General features: G+C 44.1%; 4 protein-coding genes across 4 annotated transcripts; 3 read left to right on the top strand and 1 right to left on the bottom strand.

The window, feature by feature from the left end:
- Window positions 1-2343: 2343 nt before the first annotated feature.
- Window positions 2344-6383, bottom strand: BYT42DRAFT_548560 (uncharacterized protein; the record flags this gene model as incomplete). The annotated part of the gene is made up of 6 exons (XM_051566019.1): window positions 2344-2362; window positions 2390-2394; window positions 2439-2581; window positions 2648-5431; window positions 5512-5860; window positions 6003-6383. The coding sequence occupies 6 exons, from the start codon at window positions 6381-6383 to the stop codon at window positions 2344-2346; spliced, it is 3681 nt and encodes a 1226-aa protein (XP_051420746.1).
- Window positions 6384-7851: 1468 nt separating this feature from the next.
- On the top strand, window positions 7852-9425 carry BYT42DRAFT_622942 (NADP-dependent oxidoreductase domain-containing protein; the record flags this gene model as incomplete). Its single annotated transcript, XM_051572385.1, has 9 exons — window positions 7852-7877; window positions 7948-8043; window positions 8117-8145; window positions 8210-8387; window positions 8451-8535; window positions 8612-8725; window positions 8787-8853; window positions 8930-8988; window positions 9053-9425. The coding sequence occupies 9 exons, from the start codon at window positions 7852-7854 to the stop codon at window positions 9284-9286; spliced, it is 888 nt and encodes a 295-aa protein (XP_051420745.1). The 3' UTR covers window positions 9287-9425.
- A 681-nt stretch (window positions 9426-10106) lies between these two features.
- Window positions 10107-11594, top strand: BYT42DRAFT_616809 (NADP-dependent oxidoreductase domain-containing protein; the record flags this gene model as incomplete). Its single annotated transcript, XM_051572113.1, has 9 exons — window positions 10107-10132; window positions 10207-10302; window positions 10382-10410; window positions 10480-10657; window positions 10739-10835; window positions 10900-11010; window positions 11081-11156; window positions 11214-11290; window positions 11364-11594. 9 exons carry the CDS (start codon window positions 10107-10109, stop codon window positions 11592-11594), a joined length of 921 nt encoding a protein of 306 aa, XP_051420744.1.
- A 569-nt stretch (window positions 11595-12163) lies between these two features.
- Window positions 12164-14535, top strand: BYT42DRAFT_79901 (biotin synthase). Its single transcript, XM_051572840.1, has 8 exons — window positions 12164-12765; window positions 12842-13044; window positions 13109-13192; window positions 13262-13388; window positions 13486-13704; window positions 13773-13880; window positions 13971-14079; window positions 14185-14535. The coding sequence occupies exons 1-8, from the start codon at window positions 12517-12519 to the stop codon at window positions 14283-14285; spliced, it is 1200 nt and encodes a 399-aa protein (XP_051420743.1). The 5' UTR covers window positions 12164-12516; the 3' UTR covers window positions 14286-14535.
- The last annotated feature ends 124 nt before the right edge of the window (window positions 14536-14659 follow it).

Below are 14659 nucleotides of genomic sequence, written 5' to 3'. Positions count from 1 at the left end.
AGAAATCGGAAAAAGGAAAGAGGGATGGAAAAAGCCTGGTGGGCAAGTGAAAATGCGAACAAAACCGGGCCATTGGCGGATATAGACTCCAAAACGAGGACGAATACTCTTGGCCTCTCCTCGAGTACTTGCCTTATTCAGCCTTAAAAACGGGTCATTGGCATTGATGCCCTGCCACCTTCAAACTCCGCATTTCCATCGCGAACGAATCGTAACCCGTCTTGTCCCGCACCTGACCAATGCTTGTGAGCAACCTTGGAAACTATGATATCATCAGCACAATTCGAAATCCAGACTTTGCACTTTATCCATTTTTTTTTCCCTTTGACCATGGTCTCCCATTACTACAGTGCGTTATTGATTTCCACTCGACAAAATGCATCACTTATATTTATCTCTAAACACAATGAATTAATAAGAGAGAACATGACTGTAGCCAACGGCTGGGTCCTGAAACGTCTGAATATAGTATATACCATAGCCACTGCCTGTGTCAGATCACTGATACAAACTCAGCGGCTTCGCGTCGGTTGCGCAGCTTCCCAAAACGACAAGAAAAAAATTTTCAACGCGTCGCAGTCAACTGCGTTTTCGCATTGAAAAAAAAAAGTGACGAGAATGCTTGTGTCTGGATGAAATTAGCCGGCCAAGTAGACTGAAATTGCAATTATTCAGCCAAGTTGCAGCCATGGGGGGAGGTCAACTGAGGCATTTTTTTTGGGGCTCAGGATGGCTGGCATTGTTCGTCATGTTATATGATCGGTTGACGTAAACGGCCCTTTCGCGACGTATGACAACAAGTTGGCAAATGACGTACTGTAATCTGTTGTCTTTTTTTTTTCGATCCACATGCTGTGTTGACCAAGAGAGTGGGGGGGGGGCGCGCTGGGAGGTTGACTAAGCAATATAAAAATCATTGTAAAAGGACCCTACTGTGGTTTTATCATGGTTATTCATTGATCAGCTTGTGCCTTTTTTTTCAGATCATGGGATCATCAGCTGTACGCATATTTTTTTTCAATTACTGTAGATGGTTTTTTTTCCCAAGGATCATTTTTATACACTATGGCACCACTTAATTACCAAAAACCGGATCAAACCATACGATGGAAGACTAGCGAGCCAAACTCGTTATCGTTACATGTGAAATTAAGAAAGACCATCATATCGAACACAGGCATCTAGCATTTTCTATGTTGCGACTCAGATGGTGGGTTGATACTTGCAAGTCAAATACACCGTCTAAGCATCACCTAAAAAAGTATGAGGATGAGATTTGTCGACTATATGGATAACGGCATGCGATGACGCGTGCCTAGACTATAGAATAATGATCGCAAGATCCGCTTTTTATCAAATTGTATAGGTTACGAAACACACAAAAAAAAAAGATCGTCCATGACCGCCTCGGTCCAATCATGAGCGCATATTTGAGTTTCCACGTTGCATTACTCAATGTCATTTCACATCTTGAATGGACATAGTTCAATGCAAGATTATGTTGAGGAGAAACTTATCTTTTCAAGAGCGACATGTTCACAATGAGGCACTGGCTCATTGACAAAAGAAAAATATAATGGCATCCTACTTTTTCAAGAAAGACTTAAATGTTCGCGTCAGTGAATGCATGCTCCGACTAGCTCGTAAGCCATATGGACAATGCAACGACGAAAGATTTTTGTACTAACCAGTGAAAAAGTGCTTGGGAAAAGTACAAGAGCCAGTGTCCCACCGGCAAAAATGTTGTCGGTTGGGATAGTTACCTTTGTCTGATTCTTTTGCTATCCTTTTTGTGTTTCAATAACATGCTATTTCGCTTCTTCGATATTTCAGGATTCAAAAAATAATGACGATCATTAAGTTATTTTGTTGGAATGATTAAAAAAGCACAGGATCGCTTTCATGCTACAAGAAAAAAATCAAAGAAATTTCGGGCAAATTATAAAGTGGGGGTATTCAGGCAAATCATCGCCCAATGTTAAAGGACAGTGGCCGTTGAACGTTTTCCGTTTCTGTAAAAAATAGCATCAGGCGATAGAGGCTTCTCCAGTTTCGAAACGTGATGTTTGCCGTTGCAACACATTCTCACGTCTTCGAGTGACCCGCTTTCACTTGTTTCGTCGTCATCGCGGCGTGGACCACCGCGTCCCTGAAGTTGGTGGAGCACCGAGCGTACCGAAGCAAACGAATCCAGAGACGTTAATCGACTGCTGACCGAATTCGTTTGTCGTGAACGTTGAAGACCCGGCGACGGTCCAAGCTGTCGATGACTCGTCATTGACCCTGTCACGCGCTTCATGCTTGAACTCCTTGGATCACTGGCCGGCTCGTCCTCTGATCGATCTACCAGATACGACAAAGACTACACGTGGATCATTTTTCAACATACATCAGCTACAATAACTGTTATCAACAATATTTTGCAATCACTCATTTACCTCCAACCAGATGCGGTGGCTGGCCATATTGGGTGCGGTCACTTTGATAGCTCGATTATGTGTTTTGATAAGCAGGCTCACTTTAGGTAACCCAGGAGGACCCGGGGTATAATCGGCGATCTCTACTGCGCTCTGAATAAATGCTAAATTCTCGAAAAAACAATGATGAGTACACGATCCTCGTGAATACGGCACGCACTGCAAGTTACCGCTTTTAGCTTTAGCTTCATCGTGCGTAGTGCCAGGAGCTCGAGTACTCCAATAGAGGACACGCGTGTAAGGGTGGATCCAGAAGTAGCGTTGGTGACGGTAGTCGGAAAAGTTTTGGCCAATCGGCTTTCGGGTATATTTCCACAACCATCCACCAATCATGGTCTCGGTCACCGTGGAGATGGCTTTGGAGTACGAGGCATTGGTTTCGGGGACTCGTGAAATTGTCGAACGGGCTGAAGTGACCGAACTGCATCGATCTGTTGCCGTCGTGGTGGAAGCTTGGTATGGCGGTTGAGGAGCATCGGGCGGTTTGGACGGGTAGATGATATCGCGCGGATGCACATACGCTACACCGTACTGGTCAGATGAGGACGATTCACCAGTGTCATCTGTAGCGGGCGCTTTGCCCTTGTCACGCTTGCTTTGATTAGAGTCGATACTTCTAGTTCGGGCGAGCCGCGCTTTGGAAAGTAGAGACGGTGGCGGAGGACTTTCTGGACGAGGAGGTGGCGTACCGAGTCTCGTACGGGCCGCGGTTTCGTCCTTGGTGGCGTTACGATACGCTAGATCGGCCAAACTGGGGGAACCTCGGATCCCGCGTGTGGAATTCTTGGGTGAAATGCTTCTTTGCGAACAAGTATCAGGCTGGGTCAAATTTGTGCTCATATCACACGTATGTCGCTTGGTATCCGAGGTATAACCATCGTTTTGCCCTTCTTTCTTGGTTGACTGAGCCTCTTTTTGCACTTCGGTCTTTTGCATGTCAGCTATCGCTGCTGCCACCGCCGCTGCCACCGCCGCCTTTACCATGGCATTGGCTTCATCTATCGAGATCATTTCCGAAGGGTCCCTGGGTCCATCAGGCGCTGGAGAGGATATCGAATTCTTTGGAGCATCCTTGCCAGTTTCATCATTGGTCGATGATGGATCTTCCTTGTTATCGCCGTGCTTGGGTATATCGTCATGCAAAGTGCTCTCTTTTGCATCATTAGCGCCGCAGGCGGGGGAAGGTTTCGCTGTCATTCCCTCGTCTGTAGCCGGAGTTGAAACGATGGATGAATTATTGCCAATTTCTTTGGAACCATATGGGTCGAGAGCAGCGGTTGGCGAAGAATTCTCGTGGTCAATTGGTTCAGAAGGATGGTCCCTTGTAGGAGAGTCAGTGATTTGAACTGGAGGTAATAAAGGTGGTATGGTATGATCTTGGAGGTCTAATCTATCTGTTTGGGTGGCGATATCGATTGCAGAAGCGGATCCGTCGGTAATAATATCCGTCATGGTGCATTGAACGGATCGATCATGACGGCTGCTGTCCAAACTTCCTCCAGACAGCTCCGGTCCGATGGGCGGACTCTGGGATGACGGCCGTTCACTACTTGAATAAATCAAAGGTGAGATATCAAAAGATGGAATATGATATATTTGTAGAACAGGTGATGGAGACGGTGGTGGGTTAGGTGAAGTGATTGCATCGGAGTTGTTGGGTTGTTTTGGGATGGTTGGACTGGGATCTCCTGCAGCTTTTTCGTCTTGCACCGATGTACATGATGGAGCTGTATGGGTTGCTGCGGCTGCATCTGGACTTTCATGAACGGAAAACGCCGAATGAAGTTCATCTCCGAGAGAACGGAAAGATTCCGTAAGTGGATCATTGTCTTTATCTTTGTCGTCGTTGTCCTCATCATCATCGTTATAGATCACAATCGCAGGAATACTGGTCACATTGACGGGATCGGTGTTTACTTGTGCATCGACTCCAGTCAATGATTTAATTTGACTTTGCGACAATTCTGAAGACAGCGAAGTAAATCCCAAAGAGGCCGACGATCCAATCTTTCTCAAAGGCGTGGATCGTGGCTTTTCCATTTCCACGTCTGTTTGCGTGTCGCTTTCGTCATCGGAGCTGCTCAAGGAGTAAAAATCTGCGTGGTGATCATCCACGGCTTTGACACTGTCGTCGACACCGGGAAGACTGTCAATGGTCCCTTGACTGGTGCGTCGTCGATTGGATACGCGGGGCGGTTTACCGCGAGTTAGCGTACGTGGTTTCGACTTGCGTGATCGTCGCGAGGAAGTGGATGTGCTGTTTTGGACGTTGCCCACCGTGCATCGACTGTGACGTGCATCGACCCACATTTCCGGATCGTTCTGCAACTGTTCAATGTGTTCCTGGGAATCGGCCAACAGTTTCTTCAATTCAAACTTTTCTTGCTTTTCCCTGTGGAGATTGGAACGCAAGTTCGAAACCATTCGATGAGCATGGGCCAGGCTCGTCTTTAACGTTTCGACTTCCAACGCTTGATTGCGTGCTGGCGTCTGTTTCGGCGAAGGCGGCGGGGTGGTGCCGGGTGAATTGCCTTCTTTGACCGAGATCGCTGCATCTTGATTTTGTTCATCCGAGGTTTCCGCACTCAACGATGGTTTGAGATCCGAGTGGCTATACCTTGCAATACGGGATTGCGCTTTAGCAATGGCCAACTCGGAATTCAGCGCTTCAATTTGTTTTTCCAAATCGGTCTTTTCCCGTTGAAGTCCGGCGGAATGGCGCCGAATCACCGACATATCATGCTCATGACGCGTCTTCATATTATCCATCGTGGCAGCCAGTTTCTCTTCCCGATCCTTGAGCTGTTCAATATCGTACGTTAAACGATTCAGTTGTCTTTCCAGTTTATGCTGCTCGATATTGGATTTATCAAGACTCTGCTGCAAATTAGAGACTGTTACGCTTAATTCCTGATTCGCCAGTTCAAGGTTCCACGTATCTTCTTTGAGTCTCTCTAAGCAATATGGACTGTTTCAATAAATGCATGTACTAAAAGGAAGGACCACTTCTTTCTCTTTTTCTTGTGGAATGTACCTTCATTTTCTTCTTTTAGTCGCAATTGTTTGGCCATGGCTTCTGCTGCGCGCTCGAGGTCGGCCTTTTGAATCTCGATGGCTCTCAAATGTTCTTCCTTTTCTTGCAGCAAGGCGTGCATTTTGCGTACTTCAATTAGCAGGCCCTGGCCAATCTCCGTGGCAAATTCAATATCGGTGTTACGACGATCGGTATTGGGCACTTTGGACCGTCGCTTGGTGGGTGTGGATCCGGTGGGGGGCGGTGGTAACGGTAACAATGACGTGGATGTATCATTTCCGGTCTCCATGTACGTAGAAGACGTTGGACTGGGCACCTGGTCGACACCATTGGGTCGTTGACCAAGCAGCTAAAAAAGCAATGCATTAATTGAAAAAATCTTTTAAAAAAAAGAAGCGGATAAAAAAAAATTGTGATCGAGTTTCTATGAAAGGATCCAAGTTTGGGTTCTTCTTGTCCCCAAGGAAAATAAAAAAAAGGGTTTTTCGTACCTTTTCTTTGCGTAACCCTGGAATATTCGATGACAGTGAATTGCCTCTGTAAGCGGTCAGATCGCGTTCCAAATTGCGCAGTTTTTCCGAAGTGACCGATGATACCGAATCTGAAGATTTTTGCGGCGACACCGGTGCTGGCGTGTCCCGCAACTTTCCTTGAAGTTGACTGATTTGTCTGACAAGCACGTTTTTTTCAATCCCGCTGCGTGATTCCTGCAGCTGGTTTTCCTTTTCAGCCAGTTGTTGCTCGAGTTCAAGTCTGAGTTGCGATGGCGACATGGCGGATGGCATTGGAGACGATGCAGACCCACCAGATGACGGCGACTTGTCCATGGCCACCATGCCCCCTGTCGGTTGCGGTGGTGATGTCAAACTCATATGAATAGAGTCGCTGTCTCAGATTAGTAACTACAATGAACCACTCAAAAAAAAAAGAAATAGAATCACTGCTGAGGTAGACACAGAAAAAGATATCAAGTGAGAAATAAATATGAAAAAAAGGGACCAAGTGCGAGTGAGCTGCGTGTGCAAATTACAAAAAAAAAAAATTAATAAATAAATAAAAAAAGAAAAAGAAAATAGTTTCCTATGTGCTGACACACATACGCACATGCAGAACGACAGGCGTGTTCACCCATTCACCGCTTGAAATGACTGAGTTTTTTAGGACGCATCAAAGAAGAAAAGAAAAAAGGGGGTGGGGGAAGATCCCTCCGCTTCCGTGACGGCTCGGATACTCAATATTTTCTCTAGATGTGTGATAAAAGGGACGATCCATCAAGACCAATTTCTTGCTTTTTTCTTGCGGACACTCATCATGTTATCCAAATGAGGCCCTACTTTTTTATTTTCGTTACAAAAGAGAAAGTTCCCCATCATCCGTAGTTCAGCACGCGAGTATCATGCTTTTTTCATTGCTCTTTCAAGAGCGCGCCAATCTTCTCATCTGAGGAGAAGTCTGAGGCCCTTCCTTGGGAGTCTTTTTTTACAAGAGGGAGACATCACTGAGTTGACATATTCAGTATAAACACAGCAACTCTCATCCTGCAAATTACACAACGTACGCTTTCCGCGAAAAAAACCAAATATTGTAGCTGTAATCAAGGGGGAACTTAATGAAATAAGTATTTCCATTGCTTCATAAAAAGCCCTGGTTTTGAGGAAACTCTCGGATAAGCGTTAATTGGCTCTATTACATTCAATGCCAAATGTGGTTTTTTATACGAAAAAAGATCCATCGATTTCTTGAAAACGTGGACAAGGAGATTGAAGGGAGAAAGCTTCTTGTTGAGCCTTGTATAAACTGTAAAGCACATGCATGGAAACTGTGCATTTTCTTTTATGTTGGCAAAAAAAAAGTTTTAGTGCTTTTTTTACGTCGCTTGGCAACGCGGGCGTGTGCAACCCAGGAATCATTTTGTTCATGCATTGAGGTGATTCTCTTGTATGTCTGAAACCCTGGCCAACGATGATCAGCGATCATTGATAAATTTGTGCCCCGCTGTATGAAAGGATCTTTTTGGCCTGGCAAACATACCCTTTCCGCTTTAACCTTTTCATGCATGGGATTGGCATGGCAGCTTTGCTTTGGTCTTGTCATGGATAATTGAGCCGAGAAGATGATCAGGCGAAAACGTTCAATGATAAATAAAAACTTGCGCAGCATTTGGATTTCCGCTGCGGAACAGAAAAGACCAGCGAACTGGAATGATTGATCTATGATGCCCTTGTCTTTCATCGGCTTTTCAAAAACCAATGGTCCGGTTATCAGACTATTTAAGACGCTATTTTGCTGAAATAGTTGGTCGTCGCGACACGAGAATTATTTTACACTATCATCACTATCATGTCTTGCGGAACCGTTTTTGAGCTGTAAGTCAATTGGTTTCCTATTTTAATTATAAAGTGATATTACACAGAGCACTCATATCATTCAATGCAGCAATACTGGCGCCAAGATTCCTGCCGTGGGTCTTGGTACATATCGTTCCAAGCCTGAAGAAGTCTATGACGCCGTCCTCAAGGCTATCAAGACCGGGTAAGTGTTGCGGCAATGAAAAAAAAATATTCCATCCCAATGCTCGCCAAAAAAAAACTCATTGTGCGCGCAGATACCGACATATTGACGCTGCCTACATCTGTATGTGTTGTTGTATGTTTTGCGATTGCGGAATGAGTATGGGGTTAATGCTAGCATTGTTTAGATGGCAATGAAAAGGAAGTGGGTAAAGCTATCCGCGACAGCGGTGTGCCACGTGAAGAACTGTTTGTGACCACCAAATTGTGGAATACATTCCATCGTCCTGAAGATGTGCAAGCCGGTCTTCAAGCTTCCTTGGATAATTTGCAAATTGACTATCTCGACTTGTGGTTGATGCACTGGTAAGATCAAAATCTCCCCAAAAAATGAGGTTATCGGGAGCTAAAATTCATCATGTCCTATAGGCCCATCGCCTTTGTTCCCGGCGACAGCTCGATTAAACCCGACCAAGTTCAATTGGATGATACGGATTTTGTCGATACCTACAAGGTATTAAAACGTTAAGAGTTTTCCTCAGAGTGTGCGTTATATGAAAAAAAAAACAATCTCACCAAGGCATTGACAGGCTATGGAAAAGTTGGTGGGACCCAAAGTGCGAGCCATTGGTGTCAGCAACTTTAGCGTGCCCAAACTTGAAAAACTTCTTGCAGAAACAACGGTGGTGCCTGCAGCGAATCAGGTAGGATGATTTATGAGGCGCAGCACTCGAAAAAAAGAAGATACTAAGCTTTTGATATCAGGTGGAATTGCATCCTTATCTTCCCCAGCGAAAATTGCTGGATTTTTGTCGCGAAAAGGGCATTCACGGTAATTGTTTTTTCCAGCTACAACATTTTAAGCAACGATTTTTGACCCGAATCTTTTCTTTTTTCCATCGCGGCAGTCACGGCATACTGTCCCCTTGGCAGCGTCGATTCTCCTCTTATGAAGGACCAGAAACTTGTGAGTAATTGATTTGGAGTTCATTTCATGATGCCTGCATATTGAATATGAAGTTCTTGTGTAGCTTGACCTGGCCAAGAAGTATAACGCGTCACCCGCTCAAATGCTCATTTCATGGGGTGTGAAGCGAGGCACGTCCGTGATTCCAAAGTCCGTCACGCCTTCGCGTATTGAAAAGAACTTCCATGTTGTCCCGCTTAGAGACGAGGATTTCAACACCTTGGACAGCCTCGTTAGCGATGAGAATCCTCGACGCATCGTCGATCCCATCAACTTTTGGGGAGTCAGCATCTTTTAAAACATATGAGATAATTACAATAAATCAGAAATATTTGAGATCGTCTACTGTGCAAAAAGATTGACGTTCCGTCCACCGGAAGGTTGTTTGACTCATGAAATAGACGCGTTCGGAGAAACAAGGATTAATTAAATAACGGTGTGATACGGGAAAGTGGACCCTCGTCATGATATCTGTTTGTTGTATAATGGTCGGTTCTTTTTTTTTTTTCTTTTTCGAATTGGACATCAGAGTATCTGCGGCACGTCTGACTGATGCATTGATTAATCGGCTATGATATGGAAAATTGCCGACCGATCATAGCAGCCAACTTGGAGCGGTCGTTCCAGGTGCCGAATCTGTGGCTACAGAGTGCGACCATGCTGCCAATCGTTGGCTATTGCTATAGGCCAAGTTTTTAGTTCATGGTTAAAACGGCGACACCCAATTATTTCATCATAAGTGAACAGGTTTTGGCCACTTTGCATGATCGCTGTTCCGTCACCCTATGAGTTGTACTTTACCAATCAAAAAATCCACAAGGTACTTAACTCTATGATCGTTTTCCATTAAGGCACCTTATCATTTTCTTCTGAAATTTGGAAAAAGAAAAGAATGGGCGATAGGTGTCAAATCGTCATACCAATCTTCGGCAGAAAAGTTTAGGCAGTGTGATCTGAGTTTTGTCGGTTCCGCAGTAAAGAAAAAAAGATCAGCGACCGGCGCGTGGTCCGTTGAAACAAGAATCAATTGATCTTAAATACATATAAAAAAACAGATAAAATAAGTTTTTCTTTTATTCAGTGAACTCACGACACTCGGAAAAACTCGACCAACTATCATGTCTTTGCCAACAGCCTTTACACTGTAAATATCGACAGCTGTGACCATAGGAATTACAGGCAGACTTGTTAACCTTAATTATTTGCTCGCTGTTATAGTAACAACGGTGCCAAAGTGCCTGCTATGGGTCTGGGCACTTGGTTATCAGAAGCCAACAACGCTTACAAGGCGGTATTGGCCGCTCTTAAAGCCGGGTAAGTCTGACGTGAGATAGTAGTAAGTTGCGAAACCAACTTGCTCCAGTGCGCTAACCTTTCCAATTGCCGATGACAGATACCGACACATCGACACTGCCTGGATTTGTAAGCTTCTTACTATTTTTTTTTAGCTTTCAATTTCTATGAATGAATTTGCTAAACTGTCATTCATAGATGGCAATGAAAAGGAAGTCGGTCAAGCTATTCGCGATAGCGGTGTGCCAAGAGAAGAATTATTCGTTACAACCAAGTTGTGGAATAACATGCATCGACCTGAAAACGTCGAGAAAGCGTTGCAAGAATCCTTGAATAATTTGCAGATCGGTTACATTGATCTGTATTTAATGCATTGGTAACCGATATATCCGAATTTTCAATTCCGATGGCCAAGCTTTTTCACAAGTTCTAACTGCCTTTCTCATTTTTTCATTAGGCCTTTTGGTTTCCCTCCTGACAAGGGCTTGGTCATGCCCGTCGATGAAAACGGTCGCGCTATCGTAGACGATGTCGACTTTGTCGATACATTCAAGGTAAGAACAGGATTTGTTTTAGCATGCGTGTATGAATTGGTTAAAATTTTTTATTTTTCGTCAGGCTATGGAAAAGTTGGTGGGACCTAAGCTTCGTGCAGTCGGTGTCAGCAATTACACAGTGAAGCATCTGGAGAAGCTTCTCGCAGCCGGATGTTCGCCTGCTGCCAATGAGGTAAAAAAAAAAAAATAATACTTGTATTACAGATTTCAAAAATAGGGTCCGCTAAAAATCAAATATCAAGGTTGAATTGCATCCTCTTTTGCCGCAAGAAGAACTCGTCAAATACTGCCAAGAAAAGAATATCCTAGGCAAGTTCAGTTCATGAATATCTGAACATGGTAGCATGATTCTCATATTTGAATATACGTATGTAGTGATCGCCTATTCTCCGCTTGGTAGCAGTCCGAACCCCTACACCGAATATGTCGCTCTGGTGGACAATGAAAAAGTGGTACGTATATGCGAGCCGTTTCTAAAACCAACTAAAAATAAAATCAATGTGGACTTACACGTATTGGCTGTAGAAACAAATTGCCGAAAAGTACAACAAGACACCTGCTCAGATCTTGTTGTCATGGGGTATTCAGCGAGGCACCGCGGTGATTCCAAAGTCTGTGACTCCTGCTCGCATTGAGGAAAATTTTGAGACCGTCAAACTGCAAGACAGCGACTTTGACGCCTTGACCAATCTCTCGGGTGGCAACTTCTACCGTGTCGTGGATCCTCAAAATTTTTGGAAGATCCCCAATTTTTAATAGGGCTGCAGAGAAATCCGTCGCATCAAAGCTGGTGCAATAAATCACTCTTGCGCCATTTTTGATGAGTGGCATTTGATGAATCCATCGGTTCTCCTTTTTTTTTTTTGTTGCCTGTGACTCTTCGTGTGTGTTTGAGGTTCCCTACTTTTAAAGTTCAATTGTTTGAAAGCTCCATCAGGAACGACGAATCGTTTGACAGTTGCCAAAAACATTATGAATTTCCCACGGTAATTCAGAAAGCGCAGCTTGGATCACTTGCAGCTGTTGCACGGTTTTGGCATGGTATCGGCCAATCAGAATTTTCCCGTAACGAGAGTGTGAAAAAAAAGGCTTTTGTCGGGGATAAAAGTTGGTGACCGGTCCAATGCTGGGGCACGGATAGCCTTGCTCAACCAAGGCAATGACCCTGAACCACCAAAGCGGGAATCACTATGTGTCAGCAGCATTCACAGAAACGTGACTCGTACTAAAATTGAATGAGGTACGCATGTGTATGATGCGAGATTGTACTGTACCTAGATAGAGCGTCGATAGTTGTCATACAGGTTTCCTTGGATGCGTGTTTGTTTGATTTTCCATTTTTCTATGACAGATCTCCGAAAAAGCGATTTCATTTTTTGATTACGGGGTAAAAAAAACGATGACGATAGATTGGATAGATGATAGGATGGGACGAAGGGATTTTTTTTTCTTTTTGCATGGGGAGCGTTAGAGGGGGGAACATTGGGAAAAACAATGAGTCGATGGTTACACTTGAGTGAATGTCTTCCATTCATTTCCCAGCGCCCCAAAATCTTTCAAACCATGGCTGGCTTTCTTTTTGAGACTCCACCGTTCGTTTTTTTTTTCTTCTTCTTTTAGCTGATTTCTCTTGCTGCTCCTTGTCTCTCCCTACTCTTTTTTACTTTCCTTGCCCACCATGTCTGTCTTCCGTTTGGCTACACAACCACTTCGCTCTAGTCGAAAATTATACAGTACCGCAACGTCCACGCGTTTGGCTTCCGTGGCTTCCCCTCAACAGCCGACCGCTGCCGCGGCCACCAAGGCAGCTGCCGGTAGTCTGTCAGCAGCAGCGATACACGCCAGTGGCCCTCTCAGAAACGACTGGACACGTGAAGAAATTCAAGCCATCTATGACTCGCCATTCATGGATCTCATGTATTATGGTGTAAGTGTCTTGAACCTGACCAATGACTCCCTTGTACCGATGGCTTAGGTTCCTTTTTTTTTTTTTTCTTCATCAGGCCAAAGTGCATCGTGAGAATTTCAATGGACGTGAAGTGCAACAGTGTACACTTCTTTCCATCAAGACAGGTGGATGTACAGAAGACTGCAAATACTGCCCCCAGTCATCACGCTACAAGACCAGCGTTCACGCTCAAAAGATGCTCGACTCGGGCGCCATTCTGGAAGCTGCCGTTCGTGCCAAAGAAGCAGGCAGCACAAGGTAAAGAAACAAAAATACTTGGCATGGCTCATTTGAATTCCTACTGAAAACGAAATGTCAACAGATTCTGTATGGGAGCAGCTTGGAGAGATTTGGCAGGTCGCAAATCCAACTTTAACAAGATTTTATCTTACGTGAAAGCGGTTCGGTAAGCAGAAAAACTAATCCATTTCGAAACCAAGTTCAGTGGGTCTGATTGAGATATGTATCGATGTAGAGGCATGGGCATGGAAGTGTGCTGTACCTTGGGTATGCTGAACGAAACTCAAGCCAAACAGCTCAAAGATGCCGGTTTGACAGCTTACAATCACAATCTCGATACATCTCGTGAATTCTACCCAAAGGTGAGTGACTTGATCTCTTTTGCGTGGGCATGGGCGGAGAATGGGAGAGCGGAAAATTAACTTTTTTTTTTTTTCCCTCTGTGCGTTTTATGAATAGATCATTACGACTCGCAGTTACGATGAACGATTGGAAACGATTGGTCATGCTCAAAACGCCGGTATTTCTGTATGTTCCGGTGGTATCATTGGCTTGGGTGAACAAGAAGAAGATCGAGTGGGATTACTCTATACTTTATCCACATTGCCACAACATCCCGAAAGTGTGCCTGTGAATGCTTTGTTGGCCGTTCCCGGTACCCCTCTCGAGAAGCAAGAGGTAAATAGTCTAACAAAAACCAACAAGTAAAAATCAACAAATGACTAAATCCGTTTTACGTTGTATAGCCCGTCTCTGTTTTTGAAATGGTGCGTATGATTGCTACTGCACGCATTGTGATGCCTAAATCCATGGTGCGTCTTTCCGCGGGTCGTGTCCGATTCTCCATTGCCGAGGTAAACATGAGAACCCAAAACAAAATAATTCTCACGTGTTGTTAATGTGCATCGTTGGGACTCATTGAAATTTGTTTTACCGTTTTTTAGCAAGCCATGTGCTTTATGGCGGGCGCTAACTCGATTTTCACGGGTGATAAACTGCTTACCACACCCAACAATGAAGTGTCGGATGACAAGAAGATGTTTGACCTTTTGGGTAAGTGAAGAGAAATTTGGCGTATTTTTGGAGATGGCGCATATTTTTTTTTATTTGGGAACATGATACAAATGTGATTCATTTTTGGGTCATTTCTTTTTATAGGTCTGGTTCCCAAACCTCCCAATTTTGAACAAGGATCTGAAAATCCTGATCAGCCAATGTACAACGATGGCATCAAGATTAAAGCAGAGGTTCCCGTGTAAAAAAAAAAAAGAAAAAAATTGTGTACAATTAAAAAAAAAAAAGCCCACTGGGTCTTTTTTTATTCAATTGATTTGGTTCCATGACCCCTGACATTGAACGTTGCATAGAAACTAAAAATGGGATCGACATTTCAATGAATATGCTTGCAGAAAAAAAAAGCTATAATGTTCAATGTTGCCTGAAGATCATCTTGTCAGGAGAAAGAAAGAGCGGGTAATCATATGATATGATGGACGATGCGCTATTCATTTGGCAAAAATCGGCCAATGAATCCGAAAAGTAGGATTCCAATGCGCGGAAAAAAGAACAAGGTCATTTGTTATCCCAATAAACATTCAATAGAAAAAAAAATGAATGTTAAGGAGACAACCCT

This window comes from Radiomyces spectabilis (genome assembly GCF_025331425.1).
Source record: "Radiomyces spectabilis strain NRRL 2753 chromosome Unknown BYT42scaffold_11, whole genome shotgun sequence".
NCBI lineage: Eukaryota > Fungi > Mucoromycota > Mucoromycetes > Mucorales > Radiomycetaceae > Radiomyces > Radiomyces spectabilis.
Note: the sequence above shows the minus strand (reverse complement) of the source record. Positions and strands in the feature narration are given on the sequence as shown.

Bases quoted from the DNA above. Each gene is read 5' to 3' on its own strand.
- BYT42DRAFT_79901 (XM_051572840.1), top strand. From the start codon at position 12,517: ATGTCTGTCTTCCGTTTGGCTACACAACCACTTCGCTCTAGTCGAAAA. The intron at 13,045-13,108 runs GTAAAGAAACAA...AAATGTCAACAG, and splicing joins AAAGAAGCAGGCAGCACAAG to ATTCTGTATGGGAGCAGCTT. The intron at 13,193-13,261 runs GTAAGCAGAAAA...GTATCGATGTAG, and splicing joins TCTTACGTGAAAGCGGTTCG to AGGCATGGGCATGGAAGTGT.